At 39.0% G+C, this 16,751-nt stretch overlaps 1 protein-coding gene across 2 annotated transcripts in view; it reads right to left on the reverse strand.

Moving 5' to 3' along the window:
- Positions 1-16,751, reverse strand: part of LOC108673440 — an 87,533-nt gene that overhangs the window by 28,007 nt on the left and 42,775 nt on the right. For both annotated transcript variants that reach the window (XM_018161275.2, XM_047885441.1), the window contains exon 2: positions 10,963-11,446. In XM_018161275.2, coding sequence (XP_018016764.1) covers positions 10,963-11,446 — 484 coding nt within the window. The remainder of the gene's footprint in view (positions 1-10,962; positions 11,447-16,751) is intronic.

Raw genomic sequence — 16,751 nt, forward strand, 5'->3', positions numbered from 1 at the left:
TGAAAATTTCATTCGTCCCTTTTGTAGTTTCAACTTATTATGCACGGAGGAAATTCCTTCATGTTGGAATTTTGTAGATGATGGGCCGGATTTTGGACACAGGAACGATCATAGAATCAGCTAAAGTCAAATCAACGATTGATAAACGAATCTACAAAGCAACGATTGCTAAACGAATCTAAAGTTCAATTATGCCGAGAATTTATGACTTACCTGAGTTATTGAGATTTTGCACGCAATGCGCATACATTGAACATCTCCAGCAACATCACTCAAAATCGCAATCATAATTTGAGGTAAAGTTGCATCTCATGGGAAGCTGACGCAAGAGTCATGCAGGTGTTGGTAAGTGGCGCTGGAGGACCAATAGATCTTTATCATTGGTGCTGTGGGATTCGTAAGAGTGACGATGATGTCTCATGATGCGCAATTGGGAGGTACAAAGTGATGTAACCTCGCGACCTTTTAATTAATTCAACTGGAGTGAACTTTCCTAGAAATTCAATGAAGCGAGGAAACTCAATGATCATTGAGCCGAAGAGATTATACGACCATATATTTTCACGAAACCGGCACCAAATTGTAAGTTCCAGTTCGACTTTCGGCGACCTAACTTCCTCGATGGTCGACTCTCTTCATGTATCGCCTCATTGCACCACTCGATTGGGCCAAGCAGTGGTCTTTAATACCCAAAGGAACCAATCTTCATCAATGTAAACGCGAATCTTCCATCCACAAAACGTGTTTAAATTCATCAGCGAAAGCTCTAATTTTCGTGCTGCGACAGTGAATGCCGTTGATGAGAGCCGTCACTGAAATCGAACTTCCATGGCAGACTGGAAATTCTGCGATGAGCTGGCATCTTTCGTGGAGTAATAACATCGAAATAACCCTTCATAGCGAGATATCGTCAGTGTTTAGTTTCGAAAAATCGACCAAAAAAGACACGTTCAACAGCGTTGGAGCTTTGAAATAATATAAGGGAACATATGAAAATGTGATGAAACTCTTTAATGAAACCTAGTAAGAAATTTCTCAACTGATGGGTATCATGTGTCGCGTGACTATATCGAGTTATATTACCAGTAGAACTTCCAAAAAATAATAAAATGTCAGATTCACAAAAAAAAAAAATTATTTGAGGTCAGCAAGACGAGCTTTGTATTTTTTTCACAAACTCGAGGCTTCACTAGCTATTTCCAAACAAGTTCTATATAAATTCACGACGTCGTTTCCAGAAGATCACGCAAGGCGTAGCTCGGAAAAGCGAGCTTTTCGCGAGCGTAACCAATCCCTAAACACGGGTTTGGGAAAGCCGGAGAGCGAGAGGTGACCCGTGGTCAAGAGTCGTGTTGCTATCATGTTTCTTTATTGCAAGTAAAAGTTACAGAGATATTCTTCAGTATCGTTATTATGGCATGAAAATGGTACACGCCTTAATAAAGACATTTTGGGCTGCCTTGTCCAACTCGCTTCAACACCTCATGCATGAGTAGTATGTAGAACTACCTGCGCATACTCGTTGAGAGATTTCATTAGTCGTTGATGTAGCAACTTTGTTTATTATATAATTTCTATGATAACAATGCATAAATTACTTCTGGTTTTTGTAAACAGCATTAGAATTCCCACAGAATAACAATTTTACGAGGGGTGTGCAATCTTGTGTCGAATTGAAATAATATAGCGAGGTTCATCGCGAAAATGAAAGCGTCGAAACAGTTCACTTATGAGCACAACGTCTCATCACGGATCACAAATACCGATATAAAATGGCTCTCTGAAGAAAAATTATTTTCACAAATCTCAAATGAAGTCTCGCAAACAAAGGAAAGATCTCTGAGGGATCATAGTTTTCATGGAGCACCAAGTATTGAGAAAAGAAGTCAAAAATTTTCTCTGATTGAAATAAAGCAACGCAGTATTCCTGGCATAAAGCAAAACGCGTCCGTTGGTGCCGCGGGAAAGCTTCCAGCCGATTTGCGTATATTGGAAAATCTTGTCAGGCTAGACGTTGCAATTCTAAAAAATGGGTTTAAAATGGAAGAACTCCGACTTCAGGCAACAGATTGAAAATTCATTGCAATTCGGGAGAATCTAAATGCAATGCATCCCAGTGGCTGTTCGAGAGCGCCGTGTATGCCCCACATTTACTTCCACATGGAAATGCAGTTAAATTGTGCAATCTGAAAATGATCATCGTCTATAAATGTAAATAAACCGTCGAATTAAAAATATAAATCCAAAATCGCTCAAGGCCAGTGATACTACAAAAGAATTTATATAGATTTCTGAGAGAAGTATATTGCCAGCTTCTGAATTACGATTCAGATTTGCATAACTTTGGATTTTGCTCGCATAATCTAATATTTATGAGCGCAACTAAATTGCAGAGGAAGTAAAATTGCAAATAGTAAGGCTGGAGCGTAACATGAAGAAAGGATAGGTTATTTATTATGAAAGATCGTTTAAAATATCTGATTTTGAGACCAAATTACATTTGCAGCGCAAATGAGAATTTTTGCATTCCTATTATGCTTTAGTTGAAATGTAAAAATAGGATAATTTAAAAAGAAGATAAACATATTTATGAGGACTGAAAATTTTCAACGGCGTTTGATTGTTCTCACAGTTGGAAATCGAGTAATGGTTGTCCAATGAATTTTGACAGCATGAAATTGACGATGAATGCGGACAATGAGTGCATGCAAATCAGCTGAGAGCACACCAGCTACTACACTTCTCAGTCCTGAATACTTGCAAGGATTTTGCCAATGGTATATACATTTACGCACTAATTTATTTGTTTCACATAGAGACGAGTATGGATTGTAAAAAAGCAAGCAAAATTATTCTCTCACGAAATCAAATTTATAAATTTGATTTTCTAAAAAATCACATGAAAAAACCGCGATCACAAACTTAAACGCAACATTGAATTTGCTCGCAACCTTTTCTGTTAAAAAATCGCGCCTTCATACCTCAAAGTAAAGGATCTGATTTATACTAAAAGCAAAAGGTGCGTCTCTAAACGCTTGCCATGAAATAAGAGACGCTCGTCAAACTGGCAGAGAAAAGCAGCAAGCGAAGAGCAAACAAAAATGCGAGCACAATGAGATGAGACGTGAAAGGCGAGACGGCCGGTGGGTAGGTTCAAAGCAAGCAGATAAATGATGATCTAAAGGAGTCTCGAGACCAATGGGTAACGAATGCCGTAAAAAGCAATGAATACAATGCAATTGTAATGGTAATACCACGCGAGTCTTGTTACGCTTGATTTATCAGCGCCAAAGAAGGAAAAAGCAACCGCAAGAGCCGCATCAAAAGACGGACGAAGGGTGCCGCGGAAAGGTGTTGCGTTGTGTGACGGGATTGCAGAGAAAGCTCGTCCCAAACTAACCTGAATTATATCATGAAGTTTTTAACACCGTACAAAATTCCTGCACGTTTTCTTTGTGCACCTGAAGAATGCTCTATATGCTCTGTTATTAGATTTTCACGGTTAGTCTCCTGTTTTTTGAAAATTAAACTGCTTGATAAGGAATATTCGATCTCTCTTTATTTTCTAAGTTTTAGAAGTATGTAGTTCAAGTCACCGAAATGATATTGAAGAAAGGGATCGTTTGAATTTTTGCTGCGGTGCTCGCCCCTCACTTAACTTTTAGGAACCATTGCTCTCCTCGTCTGCTTTGTTTCCAGCAGGCTCGGTCTGAACGCAACTACACACAAATACACTGGCCGGTGGGTAAACACATCCCTCGCAGAATCCTTTTAACCGCAATGAAAGGCAAGAAGGGGTAAAGAATGAGCAAATACTGGAGTGTACAGTATGGTCTCGGTTCCTTTTAACCTTCGCTAGGAGCGAAAGTTTCGTTTTTTTCTTGGCTCGGAAATAATTCCAATTTAAAATTATTTTTAGCACGGCAAGAGAGTTCCGGAAATAACTGTTCGCTCATAAACCAGTTAATTTAGGCGCTATGGTAATTTCCTAGAATATCATCTGCAAGGCCAATGCCTATATAATAATCTGAGAAAATTTGCACAAATCAGAAAAACAGGTAGAAGTAAAAATATGCAAACATATAAACAAGAGTGATGAGGAACCATGACACATGATCTCAATCGTCAGTTATGGAAAGATCGGGTTCCAAAGGCCGGATCCCTTGTGAATCAAGTCACGAAAAGTTCAAGAATCGGCAACAGGCCATGGGCCTATGTCTTCAACGCCGACACTTCTATTCTATTCTATTCTATTCTATGATGACACGTAGTTGGTGGTTCATAAATACGATCATCGCCAAGATCCCGAGAGGAGGGAGCCCAGCACGTGCAGCGTTTGTGGTGCGCGGAGTGGCCGAGCGGCGAAAGGAAGGCCGACTTAGCAACTTATTTGGACAGAGCCTATATAAATATAGAAGAGCCGTTCGAAACATTAAACTTAAGGAGAATATAACTTCGGTTCCCATGATCGTGAGAAACCATACCTTCGAATAACTTCCATTCCCAGGACGTTAAAAAATCTAATTTCTACCGTCTCTTTTCTAGGAGGAGTGGAGTATGAAGAACGATTGGTCCGTTCTCTTCCAAAATGAGAGTTTAGTTGTGTAAGCCTGTGACAACAAATAATATTGATCTCACATCTGGTGAATGAACCATTGCACTTTATACATGTAGTTTCAATGGACAAAAGAAGCACTAAAATGTGAACAATTCTTAGATCGAATTACGTAGAATTTTTTATTAAACGAACCATAAATACGAGTAAATTCAGACATTAGACTCTACTCTGTACTGGAGACTCCAACCGTATCAATTACATACCATTCACAAATCTGTACTGCCGATCAACATTTCAAAGCGTTGACGTCGAAACTCCAAACTCAGAAGTCTTGGTAACAGGCCTACGGTCAGCAGCGACTCAACTAACCAACAATGAGCTATTGAGCCACCGCCGGACACTCTGGTTCCGCTAGCGTATCTCAGCATCGCGCACAATGGACCCTGAAAGCCGTGAATGCTGCTGCGTTATAACAGCGATTGCGCTTCCAAAGACTGGCGGAACCTGTGATAAACAATCAGCGTCGTCGGCAGCGGATGCGCAGCAACAGAGATTGCTAACATGCGCAAAGGGTATTGTGTGAGACAAGAATTATTAAAATATGTGATTCGACAGAATGCGGTTTTCTTGTGTGTGTCGTGATCGGTATACATGGGAATTTAAGTGAACGACATAACATCGACGATTGAATTTGTTTCAAATAGGCTGAGAATTAAAAATTTAGATTTTTGAATGGGATCGACAACACTAAGATAGTTAAGGTAACGATTTTAAATCATTACTTTTACGAGGTTTCAACATGTTTGCTAATATGAAGATGGGAAATGTTAGTGAAACATTTTTTAAATTTTTTTCTGGGCATAGAGCATTTACCGCATTTTTAAATGTTCAGACTCGGCACACTCGAGAAATAAACGCGCAATGGAGCGATATCACCTAAGACAACTTACGAATATTTTGCTAAGATTATGAATCTTCAGACGATTATTTTCCATATAATAAGCATGTAATAATTAGTGATGGGTAATAGGAAATTTTTAACTGCCGAAAAGCGAGCAGATTTTTTCTAAGGCATAGCTGCAGGCTGGAGCAGCTTACCCCCCACGATGCGCACCAAGTTTGAAGAGGAAACGTTAGGTTTTATTCGGAAACTGGATCGTGCACCAGGCCGGGATATCGCCTAAGTTAGCATATAAGAAAAGCCTATAAAAGGAATCCCATGGCCACGCCAGTCTTAAAATTCTGCAGTTGAAAAAAATAATAATAAAGAGCTCGCAAGATATTGTAGTCATTATAAGTTCGATTTCATTCTTATCAAATGGTCAACTTTAATGAGTTCCTGACTTGAATTTCGAACAAACCACCTATCACTGACCTTCCTGCAAATAGAAGAAACCAAATCGTTATTTATCCATAGATAATTTGAGACAAAATTGGAAATTAACCCGAATGCTGTCAGCGCTTAAAATGATTATAAAGTTCAAAGGGGGAAGAAATCAATTTTATCGCTTAGATGAGTAAGTCAAACAAATACCAAACTTTCCGAGAATATAAAAAGGATATTCCTAGTCACAAAAATTACTAGCAAACATTTGGTCCCCTCTCGCCAAGTTCAAACTGAACTACATAATGAAAAACTGTGTGTTATACACACACACCCAACGTTGTCGCAAGCCAGCTGGTGATAATTTTAGCGTAACATTTACGAGCAAGCTTTCTTTCAATGCTCAACTCGCTGTATGCTTGCTCATAAAAGCTTCAAGGGATGTCGTGAAACGCTTTGAATTTATACAGTTATACAGTAAAGTTACAGTTATTCAGTAACATGCATAATAATAAGTAAAAGCCCCTGACCTGACACTATTTATTATCGGAAACACTTTGCACGGTAAATGCATTCACGATCGTTTAATATTTTACGCGACTTTACAATACAAGTTTTAAAAGCACAGGCATGACGCCTGTACCGAAATCAAAATTCAGGTTTGGGATAGAAAACACCGACAGGAAAACACAAAAAATTACTCAACAAATACATGAAAGTTTGGTCTAACTTTATGCGGTTATAGCATAGAGGGCTGACTGCAGCAGAGCTTGTAAAAATGATCGACCTTGTTGAAACAATAGCAAGCAGGTAAAATAGCACTTCAGAGGAAAAACAGAATGCCACTTGATATGCTAACCAAGAGGAAATAAATTTCAACAGCACATGGCAAGTCTTAAAAAAATATTTACAGAGTCAATGTGAAATTCAGACACGTTTGAAATGGACTTTGCAGTTGAAACACGTACCTAGAAACTAGCCTAGAAGTATTTGTATTGTATTGAGTGTGGAAACGAATTTCGACTAATACTTATCTCATGGTCTGAACCATAAGACAAGTAGTCGCATGTAATAGTATAATAATAATAATAAAAGTATTTTAACCTAATTAATAATATAATTAATAAATTATTATTATTAATTATAATATAATTATTATTATATATTTGTATAATATTATTGGTTATAATATCATAAAAAATATAATGCAACTATTTAGTACAGAGTCGCATTTAAGAGGCGGCGAAAATTTTTTAGGCAACGTCAGCGATATAAAGGGAATCAGAGAAATCAATTTTTTACCAAATTTCTTCAAGAGTCCAATAATGCTTAATATGATAGAAACTTCAAAGATTCTGTACACAATGCTTCGTTGAACGGAATTATAATATTAAAGAAACCATTAAGCTGGGATTTATAGTTTGAATCTCGAAAGTAATTTAAATGGTAATTACTATTATGGCCACAAGCAATCCTTCGCAATGAGGTAAGGGAAGGAGCTCTAGAACGGTGTTTGAGTGTATAAGGGCTTTTCCTTTGATCTCAGTTGAGCCGCAAATGAAACAAAATTGAATAGCAATGAATGATAAAAATACTGAATAGTCAGAATAGCCAAAAGCTATTTAGACTAATATAATCCATTTAATAAACGTATTAGTGTTTTAACATTTAGGAAACAAACGAAGACGGGCTGAATGTTCCGGGTTCGTCTCGCATTCTCCCGCCGAAAGCCTAAAGGAAGGATTCAATTTCATCTCAAAGGCTCCCTCGGTTCCCCCTCTTTGCTCAGGAAGTGGGAATCGCTCAAGCTAATTAAAAGCGAGATTGAGAGCCGGAAACACGCAAAGAAACTTGGAATTGGAATACCGGTGAGTAGCACGAGCTCTCGAACGCTTCTGAACTCGGGTTCTCAATTGCAAAGTTAGACTGATGTTCGCATGAACGGATATGCTGGCGCGCCCCCTCATTTGCAAAAGTTTGCGTCCATCGTTTCTCGTACACGCGGACATTTGGGGCCATTTGGCCCGATTCGGTTACCTTCAAAGACATCGAAACGCTTTTAGCGGAGCTTAGACAACTCATTAGGAAGTAATGAGCTTGGCTAGGGCATATATGATTTCAATCTCCGGGTCGTATTCCTTAATGGTTAACTCACCATTGATGATTAGAAAAAAATTTGAACTTTATTGCTAAATGGTGTCAACGCTTAGTAACATAATTGGCAAGGAGGATCATATCTATTTTACAATAATAAAATATTCAGGTAAGTGCTGGATGTAATGTTGAAAAAATTATTATGACCGCGCATGAAATTGGTCCCACTGAGTCTCTGAACTCAGCAGGCACGCAATTGATATACCGAGATAAACACCAAATAACACTTGGATGACACTGTCAACACACTGCATGAAAGTTAAAGTGTAAAAAAAATTAGATCATTAACATTGTTCGAGACAGCGACTTAGCTGATGGCGATCTGCAAAGTTGTGATGGAGAAAAAATTCATGGATTATATGCAAAAAATCCCAATTAGCTAGCAAAACGGTAATAATTTGCAGGTAATGCAATTCTTTATACCAGGTTATCCTGCATCATCAATGCACAAATTACCCACACTTGTAAGGAATAGTATGCAGCATTTTTACTATAAACTTTTTTAAAATGAAAACTATTAAAGGAGCAAACTCAGAGGTGATAAGGAATACAAAAAATATACATACACAAAAGTGAAACCGTAACCGAATAACAAGGCGGTTTCCTCCGTTTATAGACCGCCCTCTCTGTACGTGCATAGAAGCTGTCAAGCCTCATTCATGAAACAAGGATATTACCACGAGCTGAGGGCAGCGGGGTATTTGTGGTTCTCGGGTGAGGGTGGTTTTGTTAATCATGATTATTCATTAATGGACTGATGGATGGTTCTTTCAAACCGTAATGTGTTCGTACAGAAAATTTATTCCAGTCCGACAACGTCTCCACTAGCACTAGATACATAACAAACCCAATGATGATTTTCACTCTAGAGTCTAGAATAATGTGAATGATTTTATGCAAACATTGTATGACATACACAACTTCTGGATGAATGCGAACTAATGGACGAAAGAAAACTTGGAGTGCATGTAATTCAACGACGTTCATGCAGAGCAAGCGCGTCTGCTACTCGGACACTGCAAGGGTCGGAGAGAGAAGTGTCGGGGCGATGAAGGACCCAAACAAGGCTGCTGATAGTGATATACCGTCACGGAAATGGCTAATAAAGGCCGGGGCAGAGGTGACAGCCTCCATTATGTATGGGAACACGTGGCCTATACATCAGTTTAGCGGAACCACTGAAGACAGGCTGACTGTCCCCTACTCATACTGCCGAGCTGCATGCTGCGGCTGTCACTTGTCACTTGTTAATCCTCATGCAGTCCTCGACAGCTGAGGGTATCATCTATTTATTTCGTTGTCATTCTTAAAGCGAATTTCAAAATATTAAAGGAGATATTCAGCACTAAAAGCCCAGTAGAAACTGGTGATGCACCCGATTCTCGCGTCAAGCAAGTCGTTCAAATCTGCATAAAAAGATCAATAGTGCTCCACTAGAACGCTGCACTTGGATCCAATACTACCGTTGGATTATACATCAATCGATGCATTCATTTCCAAATTTAAAGTTAAATCGTAACAGATAATCGCCAGCACAGAAGATGGACGATTTAGAGGATGACTTATTCTCGTCAAACACATTTCACTGCGAAACATATGGCTTTGAAAACTTAAAAATTTTCTTAGATTGGGAATAAGCTTTGTGCTCTACTGTAACTCATCGAATCTAAAAACTTCTTATAGTTTAAATTGGTAAAGTTTAGTTTCTTCAGAAATTTCACCGTAGAGCTCCGTTTACGAGCGTCATATCGGTCTCCTGAGATGACGATTGCTGGAGCCTTAACGAGACTCTGACACTTTGATTAACTTCCTCAATAGCGGGCTGTAAAATTAATTACTGCCATCAGGCGATCTGGCAGGGTATGTGAGTCCAATTATCGGCGGATATTGAGGGAACGTTAACAGCATACAATTCCCTTTCAAGATGTGAGTGTGCCAATTTTTAAAGTAGCAGGATCAGATTTAGGCGTCCGAGGCTGCCGAAGAGTTACGCTAGCCTAAGCCTTAGATCTGGAGTATCAATTCTATAATTTTTATCCCTTCTAAACGCGGAATATAACCCAATCATAAGTTTGAAGCGTTAATGACATGCTTGATTTTTTTTATTGGAAAATTTTACTTAATTACTAGCTAATAATATTGTATATTTTGGATTTGTTCGATGTCTATTTTTAATATATTTACCAGTATCAACTTTGTTCGAATGATCTTTCTCAATTAAGAAAGTCTTGATGATCTCAGAATGCACTTTAACTCGAAGAATTCAGGATACAGAGAGATTTTAATAACGCGCGAGATTTAATGTGGCGCTACACTCAAATAAAGATTGTTGAACAGGTTGTGCGTCGAAAAACGAAGTAATTTTCTGAAGAGACTAGAATGTAGAAAGGAAATAAGATTCAATGTACTTTCACCGAGAGTGCAAGTACATTAAATGATAATTCATATAAGGCGTTTTCAGGAAAAACACAGCGTTTTATGAAAAAAATATTATGCCCCTTAAATTGAATTTCAAATTTGTCCCGTATACATGATGTCACATATTCCTTTTCCTCATCCCCGGAGAAGCTTCCTTGGATACATGATGAAAAGAAGTTATAGTTTGATTTTTCACCTCTAATCTTAGCGTGATGATGAATTGGTTGAAATTGGCAAGTAAAATCATATGCGCCCAAATATTGCGAAAATGTTAAATGCACCATGGAAAATTTTCCGAAAGCTTATTGTTACACTAATTAAATTGACGTTATGCGAATTGGAAACAAATTGATGCTATTCTCTACACTGCCGTAATAGATGCGACTCGAGACACGACTAAATCATGCATGCAGTCCCATCTCAATTTCAAGTGTTTTTGGGATAAAGTTGGACTTCGGCTGCAATTTCGATGCCTAAGTTTCGAGAGAAGTGCATGCAAAGTACTCACCTTTCCCAAGCCGTTCACTTCCTTTATCTCCAACTTTCGGAGCAGCGCAGGAGGCATTGGAGGAGCAAACTCGGTAACGGCAGCCCGGAAGTTCGTCGGCAGATTGTCCCCGGCATCGGAGGCTCGCCGGGCCGAGGCGCGACTGCTCGTCCTCTCCGCACGTCCGCCGCTTCTACGACTCCCGCTCTCGGAGTCGCTCGTGGCACGTCTTTTGCGACGTCTTCGTTCTCGGTCTTCGCTTGATGACCTTCCGGGAGGTGTTGCACTCCTGCCAGAGGGTCTAGTGTAGGGGCTCGTTAATGCTGATGGGGTAGAGGACTGGTGAACAATGGGTCTGGTAGTAGTGGTGGGGGCGGCAGCGAAGCGACTTGCAGGTTGTGACTCTGACCTGTCAGAAGAATGCATGGCTCTTCCTCCAGGCTCACCGCTGCTCATTGTCATGTGGCTGGCGGCTCTCATCGCCTCGCTGGCGCGCTGGGCAGTCCTGCACACATGAGAAAATATGTTTATTTACATTCGACGGAATATTGGCATAAGGCACAAATTAAAGATAATAAATCGAGTGATCATGATTCTTTGGTTCCATTATAATTGGCATAAATGTTACACCCTCCTACATTGACCCGGTAGAATAAGGCCCAATCTAGAGCAAAAATAATATAAAAAAACGATTGTTTGCCTCAGAAACATGAAACATTGTAAAACGATGCCACTCCTTGTGCGTGAATAAAGGGAAGCCTACGTTACGCTCAGAATGTAGATCTTGATTGAATCAAATCCAAGCTCGTGGAAGGGAAACACACCGTTTATGTGCATGCTTTACTTGGTAAGGATAAACGATCGCCTTCGAGGCAGCATCTTACGAAGGCAATTTGCAACTTGGGACACTCCTCCTAAATTGAGACCAAAATTTTGGTGAGTGAGAAGCGTGGTTTATGAGAAGCCGTCAGTCTCCTAACAAAGCACTTACTCGGCGACCTAACTTTTACGCCTACTGGTGACAGTATTGCATAAAAACGCAGCATTGTCTTAAGAAAATGAAAATTTTTAAATGAAAAATAAGCAAACAGCATTTAAGATTATTTCCAATGAGACACTTTATGAGTTAAATGATGCTTACTAATCGTTGAGTTTCAATTTTAGGAAAAGTCCGTATGAATTGAAGGAGAATAAAAAATGAAACTAGAAAAGATGACAAGTAGATGTCATAATAATATAAATAGTGATATATTTGATTTGCAATGATAAATTCACCAAAGATGACGTAGTTAATATACTGGCGCAGCGGAGATCGTGGCTTATCATCACTCACGCGTTAAAGCTCACTATTGCGTGTCACTGAATAGCGGCGCCTATTTCAGGATTTCAGTCAACTGAAGAAATGAAACTCATAAAAGCGTCCGGCAAACATTGAACTGTTTTCCAACACCAGGACTCTGTAAACGGAGCTCGTAAAACAGGTCGCTTTGCTGGGATATGCACTGTGAATGGTGGCTGGTAAACTGGGCATAATGTAACGGTTGTAAATAGAGGGAAAATTGGGCATATGCAACCCAGCATAAAGTTAGAAAAATTGGTCATCATCAAAAGGTCGCTTTAAGAAATAAAGTTTCACATCCGATCCACACACAATTTCTTCTTCGCCAAAATTACAGGTGAAGAGCTATTTTGAGTATGAATTAGATAAATTAGGACTATAAATTCAAATAAATTAAAACATTTGGCAGGCATTCTCGACGTGCGAAAGTTGTTTGGTACATTGTTCCAGAATCTCTCTATTGCAGTCCAGCGCTAAACACTTCGAAGTGATACATAATAGCAGGTTTCTAAAAAAGTATTAAAAGTTTAGAAGACTTCTTATTACATCTCGAATAGAAGTCGTCTAATATATCTCAATTCATAAAATTACGTAGAAACATCTCCCATAATGAATTTTCACACGAAATTTCGAAATCCAATCGTAGTGCCACTAAAAATCGGAATGAAAGCTTCAGAAAGCGTCGTGCGACAAGTCACGAGAAAAAGTGAACGTCAAAACGCTGACTCGACGAAATTTTGGGTCGGCAGTTTGTCGCCAAGCGTCGACTGATTGAGTCGCTGTCTCCTGAGAACAAGAAATGTTACATTGTTCAAGCCCCGAACACAACCGGATGGCGAAATTAAACCATTTTAAATTTGAATTCAGAAAAAATTTTAAAATTACACAGCACTATTCGTGTTTTACAAGCACAATACCAAAGATACCGAAAGTGACCGTGGATGAGAGAATATCAGGTTCTTTCTTCTTTGTGAAAGGAATTTTATCTGACCTCTTACGCATTAGAGTCACAATGTACTAGTCAAGAGAGAGGATACAAATGTTTAAAATTTGTAACATATTCATCGTAAGCGATGGTTTATTTAGTTAAAAAGATGTTAAAATCGGACGATATATAATGATAGGGATGCTTCGTAATTAAATACCATAGCATTTTGGTTCAGTGCTCTTGGCAGATTAAGTGTGCCATGAGCGTTAACTGAAATCGATATGTTAATGTGTGGTGCAAGCTGGTCGCTTAATAGAAGGATGCTGGCAAATATCCCGAATGCATGTAACAATTTCTTAAATCCAGTGAGAAGTTAGTAGGATATGCTCCTAACACGATTATTTCCATGCCTGATGTATTCAATAAAGAGTCTTGAATTCTCTGCGAACTTTTCGGGTATTTAAATGCCTCTTAAATTCTATGATTCTAGACAAACCATGCAACACAGCAACTAGGACTTATACGGGCATCAAGTCGTACAACTGTCGTCATTCATGAGTGTAGAGCTCATGAGAACAAGCGTGCGTAAATATTTTGACGCTGGATCCCTTCAGGAGTTAAAGCGTAGCCCCGATCCTACGAACTGAATAATTAATATAACTGAACTACATTAATAACTGAAATCATCCACTCATATAATAACGAACAATCCGCGGGTCCGCCGTGTCAAGCTACCCGATATCGTTCGTTTCGCTGTTCCGGGCCTTCAGTAAATAGGGAGGCAGGGTATCTATGATACGCGCCAGACGTCGTCCGGCGTCTGATCGGATTACTCCACGGGCTTCACGTAGGGATCATCTTATTGATTATACGACACAGACAACGAACTTAGTTCAGCTGATACCTCTATTGATCATAAGCTTGCATAACGGCTCAACATTAAGTTATTACATGAATTAAAATGAATGTATCACTATGTAATCAAATTTCGGGCTATTGGTACGATTGATACTTTTATTCCATATTCGTAGGTCTAGTTTAGAAGCGAAGAATTGATTGTATGAAAGAATACATCTTTTTTTAATGCTTTTTCAATTAGATGATCGTGCTGCTTCGAATAGAATGTTAGTCCTGAATTTTTAATAGAATTGAAGAATTGTAAGTGAAAATGGCAAATTTAACTCGCAGAGCATGATAATAAATAAGCTGAATAGTGGAACAATGTTATTTTGAAAGCGAAATGCAAACGCTAGTGCAATAATTGAGTCAGCGATGCACATAAATATCATATAAAACTCGATAAACAAGAAACGCGATAACGGTATTATTCGGACTCGTATGTTTACGACTTTGGCTTCTGCGCTCCAAATCTAGTAGCTGATTTTTTCTTCTTTCGCTGAAACGTTGGGAGAACGCCTCAGTTGCAATATTAGGAAGATTGCGTGCAGAGTTTCAGAAAGTAAATAGCAACATTTGCAGCGCCGATGCCGAAACTTGACTTCGGCAGCTGCATGGAAGCACCCACGCACGCCTCCATTGTTGCTTATAATCAAACTTCAGCAAGGAAATTCTACAAGTTGTACAACTGTACGAGCAGTACAATTGTACAGCTTTTGATAGCCCTGAGATGCGTCGAAAGCCCGCATATCACGGGTCAGACCAAACTCATCAGAAATAGACACAGGAATGACTATTTATAGTAAAATAGAACTGTGTAGAAATAATAGAGTAAAATATATTTCATACCCATCCGCACAGCCGCCCATGCACAAAATGTTCCATCACTGTTTGGCGAAGTCAACGGCAGAAGATGGTGACAGCATCAGGCATCATGACACCATAATGATGGTGACAACATCAGCATCATGCCACCATAATGATGGTGACAGCATCAGCGTCATGACACTACAATGATGGTGACAACATAAGGCCCCATGACAATATAGTGACGGTGACAGCATCAGGCATCATGACACCATAATGATGGTGACAACATCAGCATCATGCCACCATAAAGAGTTTATCTGTAGGCAAGCTGTCAGTGACACGGAGCTAATGATTGTATAGACGCCTCGAGCTACACACGATAACGCCTACAGCGTCGCGTGTATTAAGCATCTCTGAATGGACTCTTTGTATTGCATGAATTTAATTCAGCGCGAGGCGCTAGAAAAGCGCGAATGTTATTACGTGGTGACGACATGTACGTTCAAAATGTTCACCTTGAACTTATTTCAGTTCAACTATTGACGCTTCAATCCAATGAAATACGTAATTTTTCATTTCATTGGATTAAATCGATCCTTTTCAATTAGTTTTTTTTATTTTTTACAAACATTCGATTATAATAATACGTAGTTATTTTTGCAAAAGTGCTGCAAAATTATGCGCCCATAGCAACAAAATTAATTCGAAAATGATGACTTAATTTACACAAATTTATGCATCGGTACTCTCACTTTTCCGAAATAACAGACGCCAAACTACGGGTATAACTGTCAAACCATAGACGTTGCTTCACTTACAAAATTTGCCCCGTTTCACTTACGAAACAATCGTTGTTTCATTCACGAAACTAACGTTGTTTCACTCGCGAAACTGCCGTTGTTTCACTCACGAAACTAACGTTGTTCCACTCACGAAATTAACGTTGTTTCACTCGCGAAACTAACGTTGTTTCACCAACGAAACTAACGTTGTTCCACTCAAGAAACTAACGTTGTTTCACTCAAGAAACGAACGTTGTTTCACTCAAGAAACTAACGTTGTTTCACTCGCGAAACTAACGTTGTTTCACCAACGAAACTAACGTTGTTTCACTCAAGAAACTAACGTTGTTTCACTCATGAAGCTAACGTTGTTTCATGCTAACTTTTTTCGCTCACGAAACTAACGTTGTTTCACTTATTTCACTCATGAAACTAATGTTGTTTCACTCATGAAACTAACACCGTTTTTATTGCCTGGTCTGCTGGCATTCCTGAAGGCTGTCTACGGTCTGTACGGCTCAAGATCGAGGTCTGTAAGAGGAGGAGACCAAGGAGTGGTCCGCAGCCCGAGCATGTGGGACACTTCCGAGGGCAGAGAGCTTGTCTCGGAGATAAATGTAGTCTCTGGGGCCTTGAGGCGCCCACTGTAACACTGCGGTAACTCAGGAACTATTTTAAGCGGAATCCAACGAGTTTCATGTACACAAATAAAAAAGTAAGAGGAATTCATACTAAAATATAAACCATGAACAAATAAAATATTAGTGTAAAGAATTCCAAAGTGCAGATAATGAATTTATCATTAAGGAAGGTTATCATGAAGGCCTGAAAACATAATGCAAGAAATCTAAAAATTTTTAGTTATTTGGCTAATGAAATGTGACGAAACGAGGAGAAATTCATACAACTAAATTTTTCATACTACTTCGTACTTTGCTTCAAAGAAATAAAATTGATCAAGAGATTTGAAGGAGACGTTCTTTCGTCTCTCGACGTAATAAGCAAACGAAAGGAAGCAAGTATGCTATATAAATGAAACATTTATAAAGTGTAA

This window comes from Hyalella azteca, unplaced genomic scaffold (genome assembly GCF_000764305.2).
Source record: "Hyalella azteca isolate HAZT.00-mixed unplaced genomic scaffold, Hazt_2.0.2 contig17967, whole genome shotgun sequence".
NCBI classification, from domain to species: Eukaryota; Metazoa; Arthropoda; class Malacostraca; order Amphipoda; family Hyalellidae; genus Hyalella; species Hyalella azteca.